Raw genomic sequence first — 25,655 nt, 5'->3', positions numbered from 1 at the left:
CAAGTTGACTCATGCTTTTTTTCCCTTGTAAACCAAAATGCAGATGTAAAAGAGGTAAGAGCCTATGATGGTATTTTTCAGGGCACTCCTGGGAAAGAGGATTCAAACAATACTTCGCTGGGGGCTGTGAGTCAACCATTTTTTAGGCTGCCCATCTGAAGTCCTTATGCCAATATTTTTACATTGCAATGGAGACTATTCTCTTTTTGGAACAAACAAGACAATGCTGATCATGGATGTGAGAGGGAGAAGCTTTTAGTGATACCAATTCTAGTCCTTTACATTTCCTTCCTTCTCCTCTCCCAAAACTTCAGTAATGAGTTAATCTGCCTTAGTAATATTAGAATTTGTAAAGCAGAAGTGGCAATATTTTGTGGGTGGAGTCACTTTGGAATTCTTTTCTCAGGTTTTCTGAAAGGCAACAATCCTATCTAGGGAAAGCTCTAAAGTACTCTAAGTCTTGGAGTTTTTAGTTATTGGCTATGTAAGAGCCCCTAAACCAAAGTAACCTATTTTGAACTTACAGCCAATACTGTTTATAAGTAAATATCATCCATGTTTGTAATTGTTAGCTCAAAATGCATGTTAGGGAGTGCAAAGAACTAAGTTTTGCAGGGAGCCTCACTGTGAGGTGCAACCAGCCCCTCTCCCTCCCCCTTTTGGAGCCATTCCAGGAGGTGGGAGCAAAACAGAGGAGTTCACCTCTGTTTCAAACTCCCACCACCAGGAATGCCTCTGAGGGGGAGGGGCTGCTGCAAAACTTAGTGCTTTGCACCCCCTCTAGCTACGCCACTGCCAGCTGGGTGCTTTACAATGCAATCTTATGCATGTCTACTCAGAAGTCTCACTGAATTCAACTGGATTTACTTCCAAGTAAATGTGTAATTATGGCCTTAATGTTAGCATTTGCTTGCAGGTTGCCAAGGAAGCTGTTGAAGAGAAGTCCTCAGCAGAGCTGTGTGTGTGTGTGTAAATATAAAATTACAAATGTGAGTATAGAATAAAAAATTAAAACCAGGAGCTCCCCTGCCCCTGTTGCACCCGTGTGTGTGTGTGTGTGTGTGTATACATAGTACCTGCCTATGGAGGGTTTCACTTTATGTATCTGATGGAGTGGACTGGGGTTCACAAAAATTACATTGCAACAAATTTATTAGCCTTTAAGGCAGTGATTTTCAACCTTTTTCATCTCGCGTCACACTGGCAAGGCACTAAAATGGTCAAAGCACACAATCCGTTTTTTTACAATTCACAAGGCACACTGTGCTGTTAATGGGGGCTCGCTGTGGTTGGTCTGTGGAACTCCTTGCCACAGCATGTGGTGATGGCGACTGGCCTGGACGCCTTTAAAAGGGGATTGGACAAGTTTCTGGAGGAAAAATCCATTACGGGGTACAAGCCATGATGTGTATGTGCAACCTCCTGATTTTAGAAATGGGCTATGTCAGAAGGCCAGATGCAAGGGATGGCACCAAGATGAGGTCTCTTGTTATCTGGTGTGCTCCCTGGGTCATTTGGTGGGCCGCTGTGAGATACAGGAAGCTGGACTAGATGGGCCTATGGCCTGATCCAGTGGGGCTGTTCTTATGTTCTTATCCCCTAATGGTCCCATTGATAAATGACCCTCTCCCAATTCCCGCAGCACACCTGGGGAACATTCGTGGCACACCAGTGTGCCACGGCACAGTGGTTGAAAATGGCTGCTTTAAGGTATCATAATATTCCCTGTTATCTTCTCTGCTGCAGACTAACATGACCTCCTCTCTGGAATTTTTTCTTTTCTTTTTCAGAGAGAGAAAGGGGGAATTCCTTTAACATTTTTCTGTGCAGTGCAACTGGATTTTTGGCTCAGCATTTCCCGCTATGCTAAATCTAGACTGTGCAGTTGTCTCCTGCTAGTTCCCTCCAGGTGGGTATGATTAAAATGCTCCTTTCAACAAATCTACAAGATGGGGTATAAATTTTTCAATACCCTTTTAATAAATAAAACACATGCCCGATGAATCGTGGAAAAGAGAATATTAAAATGTGCTCTCGTATCAAAGGCATGTGACTGCTCATGCTAGCTTACGTAGTAGAGAAATGGTATTGTCCTGAGCTGCTGTGTGGTGCTTTATATCCTGAGGGTGCTGTGGCATTGGAATGCCTTTTGCAACAACCCTGTAAGATAGGTTGACCTGCAAGAGACCGTGATCAGCTCAGGTTTATCCCATGAGCTTCATGGCTTAGGGGGGATTTGAATCTGGGTCTCCAGCACTCTGACCACTACGCTGGTGTACTTTAAATAGAAAACTTCAGAGAATCGCCAAAGTGTTCAGCTGACCATCCAGCTACAGTGAGGCAGGAAGTAGCTCTTGGCCCTGAAGAAAACAATAAAAGGAAATGTTGTGATTTTCTCCCCTATGTCTCTTTTTCCTTTAAAAAGAGATCTCAAAACATCAGGCTATCTAAGGGTGTGGGGGGACTTGATGCATCTGCTTCTGGTATAGAGAAAGCTGTGGGAACAGTTTGTAATGAAAACAGGGAAGTTTTAAGACTCTAGCAAGGCAAAATCCAACTTTATATGTGTGGATCTCTTTGCAAAATGTTGTTAGGAACGGAAAATTGCTACTCCTCTGCCTGATGACCATTTGTCTAAAAGCCAGAACATGCTGAATTCGTAAGATGGATAATTCACTTCAAATCATATCAGTAGGGGCTGGGGGTAGGTTTTCCAGTACTTTCCCCTCATTGGCTGAAGAGCTCTTTCGGCCAAGTTAGATTAGGTAAATTTTTAAAATCGAAGAAGGGAGGTAGGAGATTCAAACAGGAGCCTCTTAGCAGATCTAGTAAGGGTTATTCTGGGGGAAGGGGAGCTATTCTTTTCCTGATGCATGCCCACATATAACTCTCTTGGATGTCCAGGTCACCTATGGCTGACTCTGTTTGGAAATGCTTTGAAACAAAAGGACATTTTAGGGAGCCCATTTTTACCTTTTTGCCAATTTTAGGAGCATTTTGCTTTTAAATGCCATGCACATACTTCGATACATGCATTGTTTACTTTTTAGTTACTATCTGGTTCCTTTAGTTCTTTTCCTGCCTATTTCTGGTCACCCATTCAGGCCTGTGCTTATCAGATGCCTGCCCAGATAACATTAAAATTCTTTTTATAAGGGCACTTTCAGGTGTTGTCCAGCACCCTACTAAATAGCTGGAGTTACAGCAATCCACTGAGATTTTAATTTACTGTATTGGGTTAGGAAAATGGGCTGGGCAGATGGTTAGGAAACTCTTGGTGTGCCCTCCCTGCCTCTATTGGGCTTGACATGACTGCAACTGTAATGTGATATTTATATTGAGCAGGATATTTATATTGAGCAATTTATATTGCTGGGAGAGTGGGATTATTCAGACTTCAGTAGTGACAACCGTTAATGACAACCTTTCACCCTACATTCTGGATAAAGAAATTAAGAAAATATGTTATGTACCAGTCTAGAAATGGGCAAATATAAATATAAATGAGTTTGCAGGTTGGGAGCCTATTGGGGACAAAGCAGCTGAAGGGGAAATGCTACCAGAAATTTGTTTGTGCTTCTTGGGTACCTCTGAAATGCACCTTTCAATGGTGATGTGGATTGCTGTGAAATCTCAATATAATCCACCTATGTTAAATATTCTACTGTTGCAGAAATTGAAAGCATTGCAGTTTGATTGTTCAACCTGCTGGAGCTTAATTTTTTAGCCCAGGCTCAGACCTGGCATTTATTTTAAGTTCATGAAAAGGCCCATCAGTGAGGATACTCCTGACCCCACTGTGCAACTACAGAGTGTCCATACCAACAGAGATTGGGAAGAGGGGCTTTCAGATCTAGAATTTGTATGTCCGGAAAGATATGCTGGAACTCTGTCTTTCTGGAATGTAAGCACTAAATCAAGTTGTTTGCATAGATGAAAGCAAGACACTGGGCACTTCTGGGATGTCGTGCTAATTAGAGGCAATAAGGAGAATAAAATCTGATTAAGTGGAGTTCAGGGATTTTAACAGGTTAATAGGAACAGGGCGTATTTTTGAAGTGGCTCTCGGGTTAACAGTATCGGTTAATGGTCAACTTGCTTTTGGTTCACATCTAATCTCTTCTGGACTGTTTAGCTAACAGGAAAAGTAAAGAAAAAAAAAGAAGCTCAAACAGGAAGGGTTGTATCAGTTGAGAGAAGAGCAGTAAAATGCGTTTTTTGTGGCTGGAGTGAAAATTGGGAGCCAGCAAGCCTAGAATGGTAGGTGCCTTCTTTCTGTGTTTTTGCGGTCGCATTTGGTGGCTCTTATAGTCATTGCATATATTTGGCAACACTTTTTTTGCAGGCAGAATGAATGTAGGAAATGAGAGAGAAAAGTTATTCTGTTCTGCAGAAAAATACAGTAGTTGTTTTTGGAGGACTATTGCAAATAATGGGTTAAAATGGACTTTTCTGCTCTGATACAGAACTTTGCGTGGATATCTTCCATTTGTAGAAGACTAAATTTAAGGAACTCTTAAGGAGTCCTAAATCCTGTCTTTGTCATCCTCCCAACCCCCTCCATACATTCCACAATAAATATGAGTTTCCCTACGGGGTTCGATGTGCAGAGGTTGGCATTCTTCAGAGAGAAGCCATGGAAAGCAGGGCTGTTTAAGCACTTTGTCTGATCTCCTGCATGTGAATATTTTACATGTGAGCAACAAATGTGCATTTGGAATTCTGGGGTTGGCCACAAAATGTGCAGACCCACCCTGAACTCCACCTGGAATGCCTCACTTCAAATATTTCCATAGCCACGAACTCAGTGGGTGGTCTTTGTCAAGCCCCTGTTCTCGTCATTTCAGCCTGTCCATCAGTAATCTGGAGGTAATTAATAAATGGGCCTTTTAATTAGTGGCATTTTTAAAGATGTAATACTGTGTCAATAGAACTGAAACTTAAAAAAAAAAGACAAATTAAGCAAATTGCGGTTTTAGAGTTAAATTTCCTATCTGTAGCAGTGAATTTCATTGGGAAAGAGTTGGGCTGCCCTGTATTTCTGCACCATAGTTCCAATCCAAATGATGGCCTCATATGGCTGCTAACCATTAGTCCATTTAAGCCTGTAATGACCCACTGATGAATTTAGCAGCATCCTGCGTAGTTTGGTCCATAGTGCTGGGGCTTTGTTCACACTGGGAATCTGGTAGGCAGTGGTGTTGCTGGATCCTCAATTGGACTTGCCTCAAAGATGTTTAGATGTCTGCTTAATTCATATGTGAGTTGGGCTTAGTGGTGATCATGTGCTTTGCATGTACACATCCTAGTACTGATGCGTGTGATGTACTGGTATGTTAGTAGGCAGGATATAAATATTTTAAATGTTCTGTTGACCTAGTATACAGGTTTCCTAGTATACAGACCCTTTCTAACTGCAAATTTGGAGCCCATGGATTTGACTTGGCATGGGTTCCAAACCCGTGTGAAGGGCCCCACCTGACCTCCTGGATGCTCATCTCTGGGCCTCAGAACACCTCTGGACGCGACCGGAAGATACTTCTGGTCATGTCCAGAGGTTCTCTGTGGCCCAGACCCATGGATTTGATTATCCGTGGGTTTCAGTATCTGTGGGGATTCTGGGAACAGATTCCCCATGGATAACAAGGGCCAACTGTATATACTGTTGAGCCCCTCTCCTGTTTTCAGGTGTTTTTTGTGTTCTTTCCCAACATTTGGAAAAAGTGTATTCCTGTTGTCTATATGAGAAGTACACGTTGGATGCAAATGTGTGTAACAAGCCCCTGATGGTTATTTCTTACACAGAAAAACAGCTTAGAGTGAAGAATTTAAAGAGGAGAAATAGTAGGGCAAAAGGGTGCTTAGCCTCTGTCTTTCCATTGATATTTTTTTCTCCAGGCACTTTCCTCAATGCAGATACATTTTTGCCAGGGTGAAAATGCACTTGGACTCCATCTGGAAGAATAGAAACTAGTGAAAGAACCTGTAGGGCAGTGGTTCCCAAACTTTTTCGACTGGCGGCTCCCTTGACATACTGGACCTTTGGCTGCAGCTCCCCACTGGGGCTATACTCCTGTACGTTGTATAGGGTGGTGGGTTTTTCACAATGAATCCATGGCTCTCCTGGCTGGTTTCCGTGGCTCCCCCGGGGAGCCATGTCTCACAGTATGGGAACCACTGCTGTAGGGGTTAACATCCGCTTCAAATTAACCCTTCCCAATGCTGCCTTTCTGTAGAAGTAACATTTAGGATTTTGTTACACATTTGTGTGTGTGGTTCCATGCTGAGTTTCCTCACAATATTTCCTTGGTAAATATTGTTCAGCTGCAATCTTATAAGTGTTTTGCTTATGCAAATATGCAACTCTAATTTTAAATGTCAGTATAATTTTTTTTAATAAACTGGTTGCACCTGCAAAAGATGGAGTCATCAATATCAACAGAAGAAGAACCATCCAGCACATCAGTTTCTGAGTGTGATGTCATCACAGAGGGGAAGGATTTGTGCATCTCCCCCCTTTACCTGGAATCAAAACCAAAAAATGTGTGGGAAGAAAGCACAGCACTGCTGAGTGGAAGGTCCTCCGATGTCACATGTGTCTTGGCCAGCTTAAGTACACCTTCTGCTTCAAATGTTAAAGAAGGGACTGAGCTGCATCAACAACAAAAAGGTAAGATCTATTAACCTGTTCAATTTTTTGTTTTGTTTTTCTGTCTGTTTGCCTTTTCTGTGACACAGGTCTATAAATAGTAGTATAGTATTGTATTGGCAACCTTCAGTCTCGAAAGACTATGGTATCGCGCTCTGAAAGGTGGTTCTGGCACAGCGTCTAGTGTGGCTGAAAAGGCCAATCCGGGAGTGACAAACCCTTCCACACCGGGAGCAAGTGCAGTCTGTCCCTGGTCTGTCTCCCTGGCTATGGGCCTTCCTTCTTTGCCTCTTAGCCTCAGACTGTTGGCCAAGTGTCTCTTCAAACTGGGAAAGGCCATGTTGCACAGCCTGCCTCCAAGCGGGCCACTCAGAGGCCAGGGTTTCCCACTTGTTGAGGTCCATCCCTAAGGCCTTCAGATCCCTCTTGCAGATGTCCTTGTATCGCAGCTGTGGTCTACCTGTAGGGCGCTTTCCTTGCACGAGTTCTCCATAGAGGAGATCCTTTGGGATCCGGCCATCATCCATTCTCACGACATGACCAAGCCAACGCAGGCGTCTCTGTTTCAGCAGTGAATACATGCTAGGGATTCCAGCACGTTCCAGGACTGTGTTGTTTGGAACTTTGTCCTGCCAGGTGATGCCGAGGATGCGTCGGAGGCAGCGCATGTGGAAAGCGCTCAGTTTCCTCTCCTGTTGTGAGCGAAGAGTCCATGACTCGCTGCAGTACAGAAGTGTACTCAGGACGCAAGCTCTGTAGGTCTATAAATACATATGGCATTATCTATAGTATACACACACACTATTTGTATGTTACAAATTCAGAATACAAATTATGGTGTGTAATGCACTGCTAGATATTTCTTTACCCGGCATGTAATTAGTCTGTGGAACTCCTTGCCACAGGATGTGGAGATGGCATCTGGCCTAGATGCCTTTAAAAGGGGATTGTACAGATTTCTAGAAGAAAAGTCCATCAAAGGTTACACGTCATGATGGGTATATGTGACCATGTGGTTTTAATAGTGGGCTACTTACTATTATTACCTACTATTTAGAAATGGGCTATGTCAGAATGCCAATGCAAGGGAGGGCACCAGGATGCAGGTCTCTTGTTATCTGGTGTGCTCCATGGGGCATTTGGTGGGCCGCTGTGAGATACAGGAAGCTGGACTAGATAGGCCATTGGCCTGATCCAGCGAGATTCTTCTTATGTTCTTATGAAAGACAAGTCACAGGGAGAAACCATGCTGCTAATTATTGGTTTTATTTTGCTCATAGGATGAAGTTGTAGGCAAAGCAGAATTTTGGAGTTCTGTTTCATAATGGGTTTGAGGGAGGATTTCAGAGTTGGTGGTATTTATCTGGGTGTCCTTAGGGATCAAAGTCTGCTGGAGAACGTAGTAATGAATATGTGATCAATATTTTTGTTTGTCATATTACCTGGTTCATCCTGTTACTGGAGAGACATGTTTGGTTCTTTAGCAGTTGGGAGTGGCCATGATAATGCCATAGGTACAGCAATTCCCTTTGCACCGACATCAAAGTGGTTAAAACGTTCTTGCATTTCACAAGTTGTAAAGGAGTTCTGTTGGAGGAGGGCTAATTGGTGAGGCATGACAAATTTCTTCGGGACTTGGGTCAAAAACCTGCACAGGATCAACTCATGATACTCTCAGCCTGCCCCCCTAGTGCCACACTGGGTCCCGCTTCTGGTACTGGCTTGGCCAGCTGGATCCTCTTATAAACATGGGCTCTTGATCAGTGCCACAGCTGACTCACTTCTGATGTCATCCCAAGGTATGACTGTAACACTAGAATGCATGTTCTTCTACAGCTATTTCTCCTAACAACTGATTGATTAAAACTTCCAAAACTTCTCCCGGTCGAAATGAAAACTTCCCTTTCTGTAGATGTTATGGAGATAGTCTAGCATGATAGTAGCATCTGAGCATTTATTAAGACTTGGCATAATGTCTAAACTGAACCAGGCTCCACCTGGAATTTAACCATCATGATTGCTGAATTGAAGCACAACTTTGGCTACTTCACTGTTCAACACAAGACTCCAAAAAGCAACTCCAAGACACAGGCTTGGAGGACCCCATTGCTTTTTCCCTCCAGGGCAGAAGCCACATTTAGCCCTATAGTCTGCTTTCTAGTTTTGTTTAAACTGGTTACTGATTAGTAACAGGGCTAATAGTGAAGGACTGTGTGTGTTGTGTAATATTTACTGGATCACCTGATCAAAAGTATTTTTTTCATTTTCAAAGAATACAACAAGGCTGGTGAGGCATAATTACGCTTTTGCAGGAACCACACTGATTCCGCCTTAGCAAGACTAGCTTTTTTTTAATGTTGCACAATTATAGCCTTAATAATAATGCTTTTCACCTGTTATGGGATGGAACTTAGACTAATTTTCAGGGTTTTCTTAAATCCACCTTGCTATTCCTGGAGCTTGGAGTTGTGGTTCCCCCATGCATGTCATATAATTAAGGGTTTCCCTTAATTTGAAGTTGAGTATAAGTTGTTCTCAAGTATGAATCTTTGCTGACTAACCAATGGATGGGCAGTCTGATCTGATGCTGCCTCAGTATTGGTGCTGCAGTCGCAGTGCCCATGCTGAGTGTTGCAACTATGCTGTATGGCACGTTTGTATCACCCAGAGAGCAAATGGTGCCAGCAGAGAGGCCTGGCACTGCCCTTTCAATGCCACAGTGGGAGCCCTTGCCAGCAGCAGAGTGTAGGTAAGTGCCAGTTAGGGTGGGGGAGTGGGGAGGGTGGGGGGAGGGCATGTGGGTGTTCCTGGGCACAGAGAGGGCAAAACAGGGGAGGGACAGGCCCGGGAGGGTAGTGGGACTGCTCTGCTGAATCCTATCTCTCGTATCAGGCTCAGAAGCCTGACACAGAGTGTCTCGAGTCTGCCCCAGCAAAATAACTGGCGCAGTCTTGAGTAGCCTCATTGTGCAGGCTGGGGCTTTACTAAGAGTAAGGGGAGGAATGTTCCCTTCCTCTGAGGAGACCTCCAGCCTGCTCAAATGCAGCAGAGGATCCAGCGGCATGCATTTAGCGCTTCTGCTCCTCCTGAGCTGGATAGAATTGAGCACCACATTTAGTATTCAGGTTAACTCGATAGTTATGGCATCAGAAGCACGCTTGCTTTGGTGCACTTGTGTTCTTCCTTTTGTAGAGCTGGAGCACTGAATGGAGCAGCCGTCATTCCGAGTACAGTGGACACTCCTTATCCGCTTGCTCAGTATCTGCAAATTTGAATATAGATGCTGAGCCCGTGGCTGGAGAGCCTGAGAGGACCTAACATAAGAACATAAGAACAGCCCCACTGGATCAGGCCATAGGCCCATCTAGTCCAGCTTCCTGTATCTCACAGCGGCCCACGACCTCCTTCACACGACTTCTGGTTGCATCCAGATTTAATTATCTGCTGACTTTGGTATCTGCAGGGGGTCCTGGAATGGATTCCCCACAGATATCAAGGGCCCACTCTATCTGCTTCGCATACAGACATTTTCAGATTCCGTCTTTTCTGCTTGCTACAGAGTAGCTAGGAGGTGTTAGGAGAGACATATCCACCCCCATCTGACATCCTGCTGCCTACTCTCAGTGGGATAGACAGCCATGGGGGAGATAGAACCTGGTCTGACTTGGTTTAAGGTTTCTTATGTTGATATTCCCAATCTGTGAAAAGCATCTTTTCAGATTTATCCCTGAAGATAATCATGGTGGAACGCAAGACGGGTCTCCCTGACTCCAGGCTGCAGGGGTATCTGAGAGGACAACTGCGTCTTCTGGAGAACGACGACAGAAAGGCCAGGGCGGTTTTTAGTGTAAGTCATTTACATGTATCAGCAGAAATACAGTTATCTTTGATGAACTAACGTCCATCAGGTCTTGCTTGAGGAAACCAATAATGATCAACCTTCTGAAGCAGAGACTGAAACCATTTATTTTTCACATTTTTATGCCACCTTTCCTTCCTCCAAGGAGCTCAGGGTAATGTATGTGGTTCCTCCCCTCCTTTTGTCCTCACAACAACCCTGTGAGGTGGGGGTGGGTGGGGGTGAAAGAGAGTGACTGGCCCAAGGTAACCCAGGCAGCTCTGTACCTGAGCAGGGATTTGAACCTGGATCTTCCAGGTCTAAGTCCAACTTCCAAACCACTCCACCATCCTAGCTCTCATTTGCTGTTAATGCACTTCATCTGCTTTTCCTTTAGCTGGAAAAGTGGGCTTGTATCCCTAACTGCAATACTTGCAGAGCATATATTAGTCACAGGCTAAGTAACAAATTAGTCATATTGCTGTAAATGTGGTTACTTTAACTCTAAATGCTTGCTGGGGAAAAAACCTGCTGTCAATTGAAAAGGCAGCATCTATTGTAATTGCAAACACCCCTCTCAGCTAGTTCTCAACAGGGCTCAGTTCTAAAGACTCATAGCCTAATTTTGTTAAACACCATCCTTGGCCGCAAACACGAGGCCTGCTGCCTTCACAGCTCAGGCTATGAGAATTCTCTAGAACACATTTTTTCCCCAGCAACGCTTTTAAAGTACATGTTTGTGGATTTGATTTCTTCCTGCTCCCGGCACCAATTATTATTTTTATTGTAGTTTTCGAGTACTGTTTCAGATACTGTTTGTTTTGCTCTTAAATGTGGGCTTTTTTCTGCCTTATTTTTAATGTATGATATTTAAGTGTGATTCAAATCTCTCAGCCTTACTTGAACAGGTTAAACTTGTTGCATCCAGCAGGATCCAGCAAGATCCAGCAGGATCTTGACAAATTGAAGTAAACTTGCACAGAGAACACCCCTGCCCCTTCATCCCCGCAGCATTCACCTGCATCCCCAAAGCCTTTCTTAAGGGTTAGAAACCATTGGGAAGAGGGTGGGATGGGGTGGAGAAGGGGGGAATTTCTGAAAATGGAGTGGAAGCACTTTCTGTGAGCAGGACACATCATACCCAGACTTCAGCAATTCTTCTTCCATGTTCCTCTGTTCCTGCCAGTTCTTGGAGCCCCAGGGCTGGCTTTTTGGGGGCTGCGGCAGGGAAGAGGGCAGGAATATTTCCTTGTCCAAACTTTGTTCCACTTGCATGCAGTCTGGGGAAAAAGGCTATGTTTTATATAAGAGACTTGCCTGGTTGGGTCTCCCCACCCCCGTTCATTAATTTCTCCCTTGTATGTTTTCCATATATAAACATTATAGTATTTTTTATAGTGTACAGGCTTATCCACAGCTTCTGCAGATTTGGGTATCTGCAGCTGGAGAGCCTCAGCTCCCAGATGCAACTGGAAGTCCCTGGTGTGAACCAGAAGTGCTTCCCGGAGTTGCATCCCAGAGGCCAGGAGGTTGAGTACAACCTCTGGAGGGCTGGGCGTAGCTCCCGGATAAGTCCCCACAGTGCCGCAAACCCGGTCCCCTGCAGATTTATTTATTTATTGGATTTGGAATCCAATCCAATAAATCCTATCTCTGCAGAGTCAAGTATCTGCAAAATTTGGTATCCATAGGGGGTCCTGGAACTGATTCCCCCCTCGGATACCACGGGCCCACTGTATAATATCTGTATAGTATAGATTTTATAGCTGCTTTTTTTAAAAGGTTGTTTGGTAGGGCAAACATTCTCTTTTGCTCCTAACATAACTGCCTTGGTCTAAAGGTGAGGTGTAGACATATTTAATATGTCTAGGTGTAGACAGGTGTAGACATATTAGGTCTACTCCTAATAGGTCTACCTAATAGGTGTAGACATATTTAATAAATGATTTTTCACCCTGTTTCTTTCTTTTTAATCACAAATGCAACTTAACTGGTTCCCAGAGCACTGATAACATGAATGTTCTTGCCTTTTTTAGGAGCTGTCTGCCAGACTGTTGTCCATTCACAGTGAAGAATACCTCATAGTGTTGGCATTTTGGACCTTTGAAGAAATCTGGAAGTTTGTAACGTATTATTCCCTTGGTAAAGCCCTTTCACCTAATGGAAAGTTCAATATTGTTATGGTTCAAATTGATAGTGTGCATCTATACCAGTGGTTCTCATACATTTAGCACTGGGACCCATTTTTTAGCATGAGAATCTGTCAGGACCCACCAGAAGTGATGTCATGACCGGAAGTGACATCATCAAGCAGCAACATTTTTTACAATCCTAGGCTGCAATCCTACCCACACTTACCCAGGAATAAGTCCTATTGACTATCATTGTTAAAAGCATATGCACAGTAACTTGTTAACAGGTCTGTAACATTTCCCCAAATGCAATCACATACCATGGGAGTCTCAAGTCTAATATATTAAAAATAAAACATTGAAATGAATGGGGACCCACCTGAAATGGGCTTGTGACCCACTTAGTGGGTCCCGACCCACAGTTTGAGTAACTGATCTATACAACTGCAAATAGTTGGAAATACCAATTTCTTTACAAAAATCAGTTTTAAAAAATTATTTTAAATGTTACATATGGTAATACAAGTTGGGCATTCCTTATCCAAAGTGTCTGGGACCAGAAGTGTTTTGGATTTCAGATTTTTCCATATTTTGGAATACCTCTTTTTGAGGTTTTGAGGTATATTTTGGAATATGAGAAATACATAATGAGAAATCTTGGGGATGACGCCCACATCCAAACACACAATTCATTTTATGTTTCATATACCCCTTATACAAATAGCCTGAAGGTAATTTTATACACTATTTTTTAAATAATTTTGTACATGAAACACAGTTTGTGATTTTATTTCTTTAGGTAAAAAAGTAAGAAAAAAAAGTCATGTTGGTAGTCAAAAATGTTCCGTATTTTGGAATAGTCTGTATTTTGAAAATCTGGATAAGGGGTATTCAACTTGTACTTCCAACTAAAGACAGAACAACATCCCAGACAGGAGGACTGGACATCACACTGGGGGGGGGGGGATTTCGGATCTCCATTTCAGATCCAGCACAATCTAAAATATATCTTTCATTTCATTTCTCAGAATGCTATGGGTAGTTCTTGAGTTCTGAATGCTGCTGATCCATTTCCCCTGGTTTTCTGAGTCAGTAGATCCCTCTCCACAGCATTGCCTCTGTTCCCATGGTCCCTACCATTCCTAGAACTTACGTTTCCTATGCTTCCTGGTATTCCTTGATGCTTGTGTGAGCATGCCCTGTCATATGCAGAATTTGAAGCCCTTCTGCAGTGGTTAGCACTGCAGCCTCTGCCATCCAGTTAAAACTTTAGCCAAGTTCCACCTACTTAAACTTTCAAACAAGTAATTGAATTTCTTTGTAAATCTTGGTGCTGGAAAGGTACTGAGGCTTATGTTTAGAACGCAAGTTATCTATAGAAGTAGTTTATAAGGCACAATCCATCCAGTCTCTTTCAAGGTCTTGCAAAAAGGTAGGTTTGTACTAGGATGCGATCTGAACTCTCTAAATTCAAATGAAGTGCTAGTTTTGTTTAGGAAAGCTATTAGAATATAATTTGACCCAAAGTTTAGCACTCAGGTAATGTGGATTTCAATAGAAGCATGAACACATATTTAACTTGGACCAGAGAGACATTACTACTTTTGTCAATGGGCCACTTTACCTCCTGTAAAAATATCACATCTAACAGCGCAATTCATGTTTACTTAGAAGCAAGACCATTGGTGGACGCTTATTGCTGTTACTGGTTTTGAAAGAGTATGTTAAACAATAAGCTTGTGTTGAAAAATATCTTTGACAGGATTTCTAAATCACTGTATGGAGAATCTGTTGCTAGATGATAATTTCTGGCTCGCTTCACAAGAGGAAGCAGTGGGTATTGATGTCCAACTAAAGGAAGAATGTCTTGATATGATATACAGAAGTCTCTTAATTCAAGAAGGTATCTGGGATTGTACTTGTTAAAACATAATTGTGTCTGGAGTCATTTTAAATTGAGCACTGACCCTACTCAATGTCTACTGAACTGAATTAGCATCTTTGGGAGCAGGGCCTAGGAGAGGGGGATAAAGGGGGTAATTTGTACCCGGGCCCAGGATCAAAAAGGGGGCCCAGGAGCCAAAGGAGGGGGCTGAGAAATTTCCTGGGATCTTACATTTTTATATCTACTCAGACTTGTTGCCCACACAGGATGCCCACACTACCGCGAGCATGAGGCTGCAGTTATGGTAAGCCATATATAATGGGCAGAGGAATGCATACCTGACACTCCTTAACACAGTGTCAGATCTGGGAGCAAACTGTCCTGCTACAGTAGCTCTTTGGCTTGTGGATCTGCTTACCATGATGCAGGGACATAGTTGCTATGTTATTGCATAGTTGCTCAGGGACACAGCTGTAGGGCTACAGCTGCTGCAGAAGTATGCTTTGGTGCAATCAGGACACTCTCCATTCTAGTGTGAGCCTGAATGTGATGATGCTAATTTTCTGCATGATTTTCTATATTTTAAATTTTTTAGAGAGACTTAGGAGTGTGTTTGGTTTTCCATATTACCGTATCTAGCTGCTGATGTCACATGAGTGGGTAGACCTGGTCTCCAAAGACTTCTCCAGCTGTCTCCACCTTCCCCCCACCCTATTTTGCCCCTCCCTGCCCCCATTCTGTTCACCCTTCCCACCCTACCCTGCTCTGTTTCATCCCTCCCTCTTTGGAAAGGGGCCCAAAAGAAACTTTGTACCCTCTGATAAAATTCCTCTCAGAGGCCCTGTTAGGGAGGAAAAGTTGCAGAATGTTCTATATTATAATAACTAAAAATATGTGATCCAATAGAATACATAAGGCAGACACTGCCTTATTTTTGACTTCAGTTTTATACAGTGTCAACAAATAGTGCTAAATATGGAAACATCTTGCTAGAATGTATAATATGTTTTGTCGGATTGTGGGATCTTGACAGAATCTGCATTTTAAAACTGTTATAGTTCAGATTTAAATGTTTATAAAATACTAGATGCTTCACTTTTTTTTTTAAAGGGACCTTCTTTGTTTTTCATCCTGAAAACTTGGTAAGCGAGAGAAGAGTTGCAGATGCCAGAGGCAGAATTGACCAGCTGAAGTGGGCTGCTCAGGAGAAAGTACCTGGAGAAACAAGAGGGGATGGCCTGTGTAAAGACTCTGCAGACCCCCTAATACCTTTTCATCAGTAGGTACCTGAACAACTTTTGGTTCCTTTTGTGCATGCATATGCACTTGCAAAGATACTCTTCTCATTTGAAAAAGAAGCATTAAAAAGTTCTTCTTTTTAATTAAAGAAGATACATTTTTTACACTGCAGCAGAGAGAAACCACCCTTGTTAATCAGAGAAAGAGGCACTTTCTAGTGGTAGTAGGTTTTGGTTGGCAACCTTCAGTCTCGAAAGACTATGGTATAAACCTACAGCACCCAGTATTCCCAGGCGGTCTCCCATCCAAGTACTAACCAGGCCTGACTCTGCTTAGCTTCCGTGACTTAGCTTCTGACTCTGCTTAGCGGGGCAGAGCAGTTGTCCCTATTCATCTTAGCTTAGCGTGAGAATGCACAATCACACATGCCTCTATGACTGTCGCCAGTGTCCCTCTTGTGTCTGTTCTTAAGATGGTTAGCCCTCTGGTGATGGGAACTTCTTCATTTATTTTGCTATGTAACTGCTTTGTGATCTTGGTTGAAAAGCAATCTAGACATAAAAGATAATATTTGGAAAATTTCCTTCTGAGAAAGCAGTTAAGGAGGACAGAGAGAAGTTATAAATGTTCTTTAAAATAACACTTCCTTAGGGTCAAACTATACTTCTAACATAAGAGGGATGTATATAGACAGTGAGGACGCTTGCCATGAAATAGAAAAAGAATGCTGTCTCTCTGAATGTACCTTACAGCTGTGTTTCTCAAACTGTGGGTCTGGACCCGCTAGGTGGGTTGTGAGCCAATTTCAGGTGGGTCCCCATTCGTTTCAATATTTTATCTTTCGTATATTAGACTTGATGCTACCCTGGTAAGTGACTGTATTTGGGGAAATGTCACAGTTCTGTACGTTCTACTATGAAGATGCTTTTGACAATGATAGTAAGTGGGACTTACTCCTAGGTAAGTGTGGGTAGGATTGCAGCCTGGGATTGTTAAAAATTTTCCTGCTTGATGATGTTATATCCGGTCATGACATCACTTCTGGTGGGTCCTGATGGATTCTTATTCTAAAAAAGTGGGTCCCGTTGCTAAAGGAGTGAGAACCACTGCCTTAGAGCAATGCCTTCATCGATGCAGGGGATCCGCTCCTCTGAAGCCAGAGGCTATGTGTGAAGCAGTGAAATAGCACTAAAGGAGATGCTACTGAAGGTGATGGGAGCTACCCAGAAACCTCTGCTTCCATTGATTCCAGTGGCTGTCAATCAACCCCAGATAAAGAGCACGGAAATGAAGGTGCTAAAGAAGGCAGCTTTAGTGTAGGTGTTACTGGATATCCAGTGTTGGCACAAGAGACCAAAGAGAGAAAATTACTTTAGTCAGAAGGCGGTAGAGTGATGGTACGTGCAGTGGGGCTTTTTGATCTCCCTATCACACCATTCTGGCTTCTCCCTCTTGGAAAGAGAAGCTAGAATAGTGCAGCAGAGAGACTGAGAAACCACTGAAGCAGGAGGCGGCCGTGGGTGTGGCAGGGCTTTCCAGGGCCACCAAAAAGGGCCTTGTGGGCTGCATTGCAGCCTGCGGACTATATATTGAACCACCCTGCTGTAGTAGAGAACAAGTGAACAGTGTGCAGCACTATTCCTTTCTAACTGGGTTCACCTGCTGATGAAATGGGACGTGCCTTGAAAGATCTGTTGTTTTTCATTCAGGATAAATGTGCTTATGTAGAATGAGTTATGTGCTAGCTAAAGCCCTCCGAGTTTGATATTGCAGAAAAGAATGTGCTACATTTCACAATGAATATGTTAACAGGGCATTGTCAGAAATCTAAATTTAGCTGCAGCAGTGAGGATGGCAACTGCGTCTGTGTAAATTTCGCTATCCGTGCCTAAAAGCCATAATCCAAGCGAAGTACCAGTTTGTAAAGATTACTGAGTAATACAAGCGACATAGTTTGAATACTTGAAAACCTATCTATCTGAAAATGCGGAACATTGGCCTGAATTCAAAGAACTGGATAATTACTTCCCTGTGCCCAAGGGAGATTTGGACTGATCTGTCTTGAACAGCAGCCTCCTGTGATATGTGACAAACCTCTTTTGAAACTGAAGGAAATGTGAAAGCAGCGTGTGATCTGGCGTGGGGATCTGCTGTCCAAAAGGAAAAAACTGAAAATGAGTGCTGATTCAGAGCATCACTGAAAAGGCTGCTAAATGCAATTTTAAATTAAAAATTAAAATTAATTAAAAATTAAAGTTTTCTTTAATTTTTCTGTCCTAGGTGGTTTCTTAAAGCAAACACAGACCCTGCTGATTTTGCCAGAAAAGCTGAACCTACAGTCAGCAGTCAAGCTGGTAACTTAACTGCTCTTAAACTGGAAGCCCTCAGAGTATTGCATAACTTTCATCTCTGCTGCGGTAGATAGGAGAAATGTATTTTTGTGCATCTCCAAAAGTGTTTGTTGAAAGTACCCTGTGGATCTGAGAAATTATCTAATACTGAATACAGCAGGAGGGCCACCTGTTACATGGGTGTTACACTACCCATCATTATGGGCTTTCAAACTCAGTGTAGCACTTTATAGGGGATAGAAATGTACTGGTCTGCAAGTGTTTGGAAATGGAGATTTACACAGAATGTGGTAGCCAGTAGCAATTGGGAACTCCATTTGTGGGACCAAAGTTCACATACATGTATTACTGTGAAGTCTGAGGTTTATTTTTCCACTTAGCTGCCACAGGGAAGTCAAAGCCTCTAACTGCACATTGATGTGTCTGATGTAATGTGGAGTTTGGCTCTTGCTCTATCTAATCAGTCTTGTTGTGAGTGTGACCCTAGTGCTCGTGTCACTGAGAATTTTGTCTTCTTAAAATTAAAATTGAATGCCTTTGTACTTGATCAAACTGCTGAATGTTCCAATCCCTCTTTTATGCAGCCAGAGGATCTTCTGTGGCTGTTCTTAGCCATGACAGTCACATGCCTGAGGAACTCGGTTTCCAGAAGGGAGACCGAATTGAAATTGTTGGCTATTTTTTGAGATGCATGCAGTGGTTTGTGGGAAGACATGTACCTACAGGCCGAGTTGGGTTTGTACAGAGCTGCCATGTTCATCCTGATGCCTTCAAGGACGCTGTGTCTGAGTAAGTATCTTGGGTGATAGCAAAGAAGAAGCACCTGTCGCTTTGAGAAATGTGCCTGCAGTTGTGCTATGAAGTCTCTCTTCCAATGTTTTCTCTGCCAAGCCCTCCAGGGCTTCCCCAGGCCTCCCAAAGCCTTGTAGGGCATTAAAATTGCCACTTTCGGTTTCACAGAGAAACCAAAAGTCGAGTTTTTTAAATTGCTGGGCTCAGAGGACTCTCCGGAAGCAAGAGACGCAGAGCTTCCTTTGCCTCTGGAGGGGTCATGTGTGGGGGCTGCCCCCTTTCACTTGAACATAATTAGTACAGGGGGCCCAATATCCACAGATTCACTTATCCGTGAATACACAGATAAGTGAATCTGTGGATATGGGCCCCCCTGTACTAATTATGTTCAAGTGAAAGGGGAGAAGACTGTAAACCTATAGACCAGCGGTTCCCAAACTGTGTGCCACAATGCCTAAGAGTGCCATGCAGCCTCACATGGGCACCTCATGATGTCCCCGGTTGCCCCACCTACCAGCTCCCATGGGTGCTGCTATCTTGGATCTCTATGGTCTTTGCCTCTTGTGATGTCACTTCTGGCTTCCAGGAGACTCCTCTGGGTTCTGGAGCTCTGTTTTTAGGACAACTGACTGTAGCAACACATTTTCAGCCCCTCGGCCTCCACCAGCTTGACAATTTCTACAGTTACCTTAAAAACAGCACTGCAGAACCTGGAAGAGTGTATTGGAGTTGCAGAAGATCTGGCGAGGAGGTAGGGTGTGGTGTCAGCAGTGGCCCCTTTAAGGGTAAGGCCTGGGCATCCAGCAGAGTGTGCTGCACAGCTGCAGTCACTTGAAGGCAATAGGGCCCTCAGGGATATAAGAGCACCTCAGGCAGGAAGGGTTTGTGGGTAGCAGAAGGAGGAAAGCTTGAGGAAGGACAGACTGGATTAATGGACTGAGGCATTGATGGCTAATGGACTGCTAGAACTGCTGATGGACTGATGTGTGAATGGACTTTGGAAGCTGCTGGAGCAGAAACTACTGGAGACACTAAGACTGGTGTTTGGCTGCTGTACCCAAGACCTGCTGAGGACCAAGGGGTTGCTGTAGTGGCGGGAGGCTGCTGGCAGGAAGGAGGACCCCTGTAGGTTAAACAAGCGAGCTCCCCTGGTGGTGGGGACCAGCAGTACTGCAGGGCAGAACCAGGGTCATTTTTTGAGGAAAGAATGGAAGCTAATTAGCTAAAAGTGGGCATAATTCTCCAAGCGGAGCTTGGACTGGGAATCTGGCAGAACAAAGAGTCTCTCGGCTATTTTCAACTGCTGTGCTACAAACTTGTGTGGCATATATGCAGACCTTTTGCAACACCCCCGAAAATCGCTGGTTTAGGGAGCTACATTTGGCATAGGTTGCCATTTGCTATAGCCATGGGAACTGGAGAAACCCTATCTGTCTTTATGGCGTCTGTGCCTTTTCAGGTGAAATAACTGATGTGATATCATCAACTGATGCTTTGAGAGAGCGTGCAGAAATCTCAAGTTTTATGTTCCTCCCCAACGTGTGAAATGATAATGACCCAAATCGCTTGTTGTGTTTCTTTCCTGCCATTTCAAAGGAAGAATCTAAGCAGCAATGCTGTTCAGTATTTCATATTGTGCAGAAAAGAATGGAAGTACAAAATGTACAGCATTTAGATTCTTTCTAAATCTGTTCCATTGGATTCTAACAGTTCATTCAAACAGCTACTCCATTCATTCTAACAATTAGAATTTGTTAGGGCAGCAGTTACTGTCAGAGACCCAAATAGTTTATTTGTTGTCTGCTGCAATAGGAACTGCTGCTACGAGTTTGTTGACCACAAGGTTAGTAGTCTGAATCCGCGCAATGGGGTCAGTTCCCATTGCTTGTCGCAGCTCCTGCCAACATAGCAGTTCAAAAGCATGAAAGTGTGAGTAGATAAATAGCTACCACTTTGGTGGGAAGGTAATTGCATTCCATGCGCTTAGGCATCTAGTCATGCCGGCTACATAACCACGGAACCTGTGTGCTGGCAAACAGCGGCTCTTCAGCTTTGAAACGGAGATGAGCCAGACAGGACTAGGCTTAACACTGTGGGGAACCTTTACAATAGGACCAAGCCTCATGTTGACAGCAAATAAAGGATAAGAAGTGCCCTAACTGATCTGTATCACTTGCCTCCTTAGGCCACCTTGCCTGGCTTTCTTAGAAGATGAGCGTTCCTTTTGTACAAAAGAGAATGCCCTTTTGGAAGAAAATGTGATTAGACTTTTGACACAAGCATCCAATGATTATAACTGCAATGTATACCAAATAGGTAAGCAATTCTCATGCTCGTGTTCAACATGGGTGCAAAGCTACCCACGTCTACCCATGAGGTACGATGTTGCTTTTGCGACAAGTGAAATGGCAGAGCTGTGAGCATCCTGGTGCCCAGAGATCCAGGTCTCTTAGGGGACAGAATAAGCAGTGGCATAGCTAGAGGGGGGGCAGCAACTGTTACCCTGCACATGCCTGATCTCGTCTGATCTCTTGGAAGCTAAGCAAGGTCAGGCCTGGTTAGTACTTGGATGGGAGACTGCCTGGGAATACCGGGTGCTGTAGGCTTATATACCATAGTCTTTCGAGACTGAAGGCTGCCAACCAGCTAGAGGGGATGCAAACAACTAAGTTTGCAGGCAGCCTCACTGCAGTGTGCAGGTGGCCCCTCTCCCTCCCCTTCGGAGTCAGGCATTCGCCTCTGTTTTGCTCCCACAGCCTGGAATGGCTCCAAAGAGGAGAGGCCCCTTGTGCAGTGAGGCTCCTTGCAAAACTTAGTGCTTTGCACCCCACTAGCTGTGCAACTGTGAATAGACCATATTTGGTGGCTGGCATTGAGAAAGCAGCTGCAGAGACTCTTGTTATTTATTTTTGCTTCGTGAGCCCTATTTGTTTTTCTTGTGGAAATGTGCATCACCCCTTTGATCACAACTAATGTTCAAGGTGGCTTAACAATAACATCACAATTGGAATTTAAAAAGCAATTTTTTACAGGTAATGACAGTAGTTAAAAGCAGTTTCCCTGCAAGTTAAAAGGCAGTTGAAACAGGTAACAGTAGCACCTGCAACAGAGACTCCAATATTCAGCAAGTCACCACTTGAACTCATTTAGTTTAAAATCATTTCATTATAAAATTGTAGAGAAAAAAAAATTGATTCCTGCATCTATGTGGAGTTTGCATGTTCTATCCATGTCTGTGTGGGTTTTCTCCAGCCCAGAAAGCTCACGTTTATTTCAGTGTTTGTTATTGGAAGTGGATTGGGTCTTTCTTTAGAACAGTGGTTCCCAAACTTTTTAGCAGCAGAACCCACTTTTTTAAATGACACTCTATCAGGACCCACGTAGGTTTAGCAGACTCTTTAAAAAAAGGAGATCTAGAAAGATTTTATTTATTTATTGAAGGAATAACAGCCAGAAGGAGAGACCCACAAACATTTATCTCCCTGTATTTACACATGCTTGAAACCTGCAGGAGCTCAGCTTCTTGCAGGGCAGTTAGCATCGACAGTATCTGATTTCTGATGGCTTGAGGCTTCATAGCTTAAGGCAATTAGTTATCTGATCTTTCCATCACCCTTTGGTGACTCATCAAAAATCAGGTTGTGACCCACCAGTGGATTGCAACCTACAGTTTGGAAACCACTGATTTAGAAGTTTTTGGATGTTTTAATGTCCAGAAATATGCTGTAAGATTTGTTTACATATATCACTCAGCCTGTGTTAACATTGGTTTTGCTTAAAGTTGCAATTTCCAAGAACCTATCAACAACTTTAAGTGAGGACTTACTGTAAATAGTGTTTCCATAAAAGGTAGCTTCTGCACTGTATACATACCCCACATCTGGGCTATGTGAAAGGCAGGATATAAATGGAAAAAAAAAAATATTTAAAGTGTATAACCAAAATAGATTTTAAATATTTTTCCTTCTTTCTTATTAGATGGACAAGAAGACTTGGAACCTGAGAAATCTGCTGAACAAGGTAAAGTTTGTCATTAGATAAGATGGCAGACAATACAGGTTTCGATTTTCTGAGGTTTGCGTTTTTTTAAACTTACTAGTGGCTATGTGGGGTGGGAGGCTGAATCAGATTGGAGCCATGCCTTGGGTTTAACCCTTTCCCCCTGCTCTTTTCTCCTGTATAACCCCCCCCCCCCCGATATTCAACATCTCCTCTTATGGTTGGGCATAGGTTGGGCCTGGAGTTTGTCTTTGAATTGAATGCTTTTCTTTTGCAATAAATATGTAGTAATTTAATGCTATTTACTTAAAGCACTTCAGCCCTGCCTCTCCACTTTACTATAGAGGCACTCAGGATGGTTAACATCAAAACACAGTTAATAGAATTTAAAAAGTTCATAATAATTCTTCATGAAAACACTTTTTCCCCTTCATTGAACAAATGCTATTTTGCATCCATCCTGGTTTGATTCCTTAAGATCAGATTGGATGTTGAATTGTGAGTTTTATATACGAGGGAGTAACCTTTGGGATCATATATGCCCTTTGTCTGGGCATCTAGGGAGGTAAGAGTGAGGCAAGCAATGTCCCCTCCTCCCTGCTTTATAAATTGACTTCTTAGCAGTGAATTGATTTCCTCGACTTTGTTGGACCAGATGTACTGGTTTCAATGAAAGCTATAAGACTTGTCAATGAAAAGTGATCTTGATCCTTCTGCTTTCCTTATTTACCTTTTTTATGTTAGCTTCATACAATGTTCTTCATGCATTGGACTTCAATTTTCTCATGTATTTCAGAGATGTTGCATTTCTCCCTTAACGAACACTCTAACACAAGGAAGAACCAAGTGGAGCAAGCTCTAATGAAAATGAAAGGATCACCATTGATGAAGGAAGGGGCAGATGATCCCAAACAGCTATTATCTGCTTTAAATGGAGAGAGGCCTTCCCTCTCCCAGGAGCCATGTTTCTGCCTATGCCGAGATGATGAAACTGGTAGGCCAGAAATTGACAATTCCTTACTAATATTTCTGAACAGTAACGACTACAAGATGAACTTCAAAAACCTGTATGACCTCTCCTTTTCCTTTCTGAACACCTTGTTTGGTGACTACGAGAGTGAGGAACAACTGGTGGAGTATTTTGGACTTGCCAGGGAAGCCGCAAAACGAGCAGGTCTGCCCTGGGCCTTGACGAGGTTATGCTATCTCCTAGGGAGGATGTGCGTCCGGAAACTCAAATTTTCTCAAGCTCGGGTTTACTTTGAAGAAGCTTTGGCAGCCCTACAAGGAGACTTTAGCGACCCCTACCTAACAGTTTCTCTTTATACATATCTAACGGGTATCTACATGAAACAGAAGAATAAAGAAAAATGTGCATCCATCTTGGACAAGGCAGCTTCTCTACTTGTGGGAATTCCGGACTATATCAGCAGCACTGACATGGCATCTGATATTCTGAAATACGCTTTCAAAAGGGCAGTGATGAGTCGAAGCAAGATTGCAGAAGCCAGGGTGTGCTTCCTCCTAGCAATACATTATCTGGACTTCAAGCAAGGGGAAGAAGCCCTGCCGTTCCTCGAACGGCTGCAGCTTCTGAACAATGACTTGGGTTTGCAAAATAGTCCGCGGTCGATGGACTGCTATTTTAAACTAGGCCAACTCTACAGTCAAAAATGTCTGCCCCACCTTGTGCTCAGCTGTGTCCAGGTTGCTACATCTTGTGGCTCATGTACTCTGCTGGAGTTGCTCATGAGTATTGATTTAGTTTTTAAAAATGCTCCCAAGCGCCTTGGCCTCAAAACGATGGCGCAAACACCCCCCTTCCACATTGTGTATTATCTCAAGCAAATGCTCTGCTTGCTGGAGGCCAGTGAAGACCACCAAGAACTCTGCAGCATTGTTTGCTGCAACCTTGCTCAGCTATACACCCATCACAAGCAGTATGGGAAAGCCATTGGTTACATGGAGAAGGTTCTGGACACTGACGTGTATGCAAGCGTTGAAGGAAAGATCAATCATTTTGTTTTTCTCGGTTGGTTGTATATTCTTCACCGTCAAAATTCTGTGGCTCTGAACATCTTAAATGCCATAGTAGAGTCTTCATCAAGCAGCCGTCAACAGCTTGGGGCCGCTCATAACATGATCGGCATTGGTTTGAAGCGGATGAACTGTACAAAGCGTGCCGCCGAGAGCTATTTTAAAGCACTGAGCATTTCGAGGGAAACGGGAATGAGGCACAATCAGGCAGTAGCTTTGGCCAACTTTGGAATTCTCTGCCTGGATTTGGCGGCCAAAAGCCTTGGGGAGAGTTTCTTGATGGAAGCCGTCAAGCTGTTCTCTGAATTGCCCAGTTCAGAGTGTGGCAGAGATTTTATAGTCCTCCTCCTCAGGCTGGGGAACTATTACATCAGCGGGAAGTATAAAGATAAAGGGAGATGTTGTTATGAATGGGCATTTTTGGTGGCGATGGAAACAAACCATTTGGAAGGTAAATGTAGTTTCTGTCTCTCAATGTGAAAATTGCCTGTTCCTAACCCTTTGGTGCATGAGCTCATTCAAACTGCCCCCACTGAAGCAGCATAATTAATATTCACCTTTACAGTAGCACATATGAGAAAAAACATGTTTTGTAGGTGACGTGCATAATTCCCAGTAATAAGATTATTACTAACGGTTTAATGAACTGTTGTATTTTGGAGGCTGTATTTCTAGCTGCTGAAAAGAGGAGCTTGTCCTTGCCCGAGGAAATATTAGAAAAGTGGGGTTTTGA

General features: G+C 43.3%; 1 protein-coding gene across 2 annotated transcripts in view; it reads left to right on the top strand.

The window, feature by feature from the left end:
- The first annotated feature begins 4,198 nt into the window (after nt 1-4,198).
- The window catches only part of SH3TC1 (SH3 domain and tetratricopeptide repeats 1), a 31,109-nt gene continuing 9,652 nt past the window's right edge, over nt 4,199-25,655 (top strand). The window contains exons 1-11 of one of the 2 annotated variants that reach the window (XM_066632438.1): nt 4,199-4,260; nt 6,421-6,670; nt 10,369-10,496; nt 12,524-12,629; nt 14,382-14,522; nt 15,615-15,783; nt 18,024-18,097; nt 18,679-18,883; nt 21,072-21,202; nt 22,865-22,906; nt 23,682-25,373. In XM_066632438.1, the coding sequence (XP_066488535.1) occupies nt 4,258-4,260; nt 6,421-6,670; nt 10,369-10,496; nt 12,524-12,629; nt 14,382-14,522; nt 15,615-15,783; nt 18,024-18,097; nt 18,679-18,883; nt 21,072-21,202; nt 22,865-22,906; nt 23,682-25,373 (2,941 nt within the window). In that variant the 5' untranslated portion in view covers nt 4,199-4,257. Of the gene's footprint in view, nt 4,261-6,420; nt 6,671-10,357; nt 10,497-12,523; nt 12,630-14,381; nt 14,523-15,614; nt 15,784-18,023; nt 18,098-18,678; nt 18,884-21,071; nt 21,203-22,864; nt 22,907-23,681; nt 25,374-25,655 lie in introns of those variants that run through there. The other variant, XM_066632439.1, reaches the window with a different exon arrangement.

The sequence above is a fragment of the Tiliqua scincoides genome, chromosome 6 (assembly GCF_035046505.1).
Source record: "Tiliqua scincoides isolate rTilSci1 chromosome 6, rTilSci1.hap2, whole genome shotgun sequence".
Taxonomy (NCBI): Eukaryota; Metazoa; Chordata; class Lepidosauria; order Squamata; family Scincidae; genus Tiliqua; species Tiliqua scincoides.
Note: the sequence above shows the minus strand (reverse complement) of the source record. Positions and strands in the feature narration are given on the sequence as shown.